Source organism: Priapulus caudatus, unplaced genomic scaffold, assembly GCF_000485595.1.
Source record: "Priapulus caudatus unplaced genomic scaffold, Priapulus_caudatus-5.0.1 Scaffold207, whole genome shotgun sequence".
In the NCBI taxonomy this organism is placed as follows: Eukaryota; Metazoa; Priapulida; class Priapulimorpha; order Priapulimorphida; family Priapulidae; genus Priapulus; species Priapulus caudatus.
In genome coordinates this window covers 51386-52722 of record NW_014577268.1, presented here as the reverse complement: position 1 = coordinate 52722, position 1337 = coordinate 51386, and the positions used below count along the sequence as shown (strand labels likewise).

Genomic DNA, 1337 nt, shown 5'->3' with positions numbered 1-1337 from the left:
TAAGCATTAAGCACTCACACTAACGGTAACAGTAGTAAATCAGTATCACTGTCAGTAACAGTAGGCCTATCACGGTACCACGGTTCAAATGTTTGTTTAGGTGACTAGGTCAGGACAGTAGTGCGCATGCTCATACTCATACTGTCATAGGACCTATGTCCCTCAGGGTAGCCTACTGCCGGAACGTACCCTGGTCACTATTTGATATGGTTAGGGTTAGGGTTAGGGTTAGAGTTAGGGAGTAGGCGTAGGCGACTTACGTAGGCTCGTTAGTGAAGTAGGCGAGGTACGGTCCAGCATATTAGATAGTACCAGGGTACGTATATTAGATAGTACCCCGGGGGACATAGACCCTCTCAGCGACAGTAATAGCTCCAAGAAACGGTCTTTGCTACGGTTAGGAGACCTGATATGACTGTGTATAGTGACGTTAGTCACACAGCCTGGTTGGGTTAGGTCAGTAGGAGAAGCATTTTTGCAAGCTATGCGAATGGTATGGGCACTAATTTTTTAGTCCGAGCCGACGCAGATCCCAGTAATGGTAAACTCGCACCCTCAGATTAGCAAAGCGGAGTTATAACGTCTGCATTTGCGGACTACTAATTTTTGTGCTATCACGTCCTGGCGTAACCCGACCAGGCTGTGTGACTGACGTCAATATACATGGGCATTCTAATACCATGGGTATGGTCAATATGCTGGGTATTCTAACCCTAGCAATACCGTTTCTTGGAGCTAGTCCTGGCGTAACCCTGCATATAGGGTAGCTCTAGTACTATAGCCCGCTTACATTAACTGCTACTGGCGGCAGTTAATGTAAGTGGGCTATAGTACTAGAGCTACATATAGGGCAACTACGTGTATTACATGCCATTTGATCATGTGTGTATAATAATAGATTGTACGTACACTCCTGATTTGATCACTGGCTCACCATATACTAAATTACTATGTCCAGGGTCTACCAGTCTGTCATGTAGTCCTTGTATACCTTTATACTAGTGCAGTAGTGGTTGTGAACATTGACTCTGAAGTAAGTATATATACTATATAGCCTGCAATCTGAATCAATGTAATGTTTGCTTCAATGCATATTTTTTGCAGTTGTCGGTCATCAGGAAAACCATTGGTATTAGTATGGAGAAGTACACCCGAATCAAGAAAATTGGAGAGGGTTCTTTTGGCACAGCCTATCTTGTCAGGGCTAATGATGATGGCAATTTATATGTTATCAAGGAAATCAATATGTGCAAGGTGAGTGTTTAGTGTAAATTGATATTTAATTTCCAGGGGAATGTTTGAGCATTTAATTCACATTCATATAATATAGACATATA

The 1337-nt window shown here is 42.6% G+C and overlaps 1 protein-coding gene across 1 annotated transcript in view; it reads left to right on the top strand.

Moving 5' to 3' along the window:
• Positions 1-1124: 1124 nt before the first annotated feature.
• LOC106807299 (serine/threonine-protein kinase Nek1-like) overlaps positions 1125-1337 on the top strand; it is a 14078-nt gene continuing 13865 nt past the window's right edge. The window contains exon 1 of the mRNA XM_014809605.1: positions 1125-1254. Coding sequence (XP_014665091.1) covers positions 1138-1254 — 117 coding nt within the window. The 5' untranslated portion in view covers positions 1125-1137. The remainder of the gene's footprint in view (positions 1255-1337) is intronic.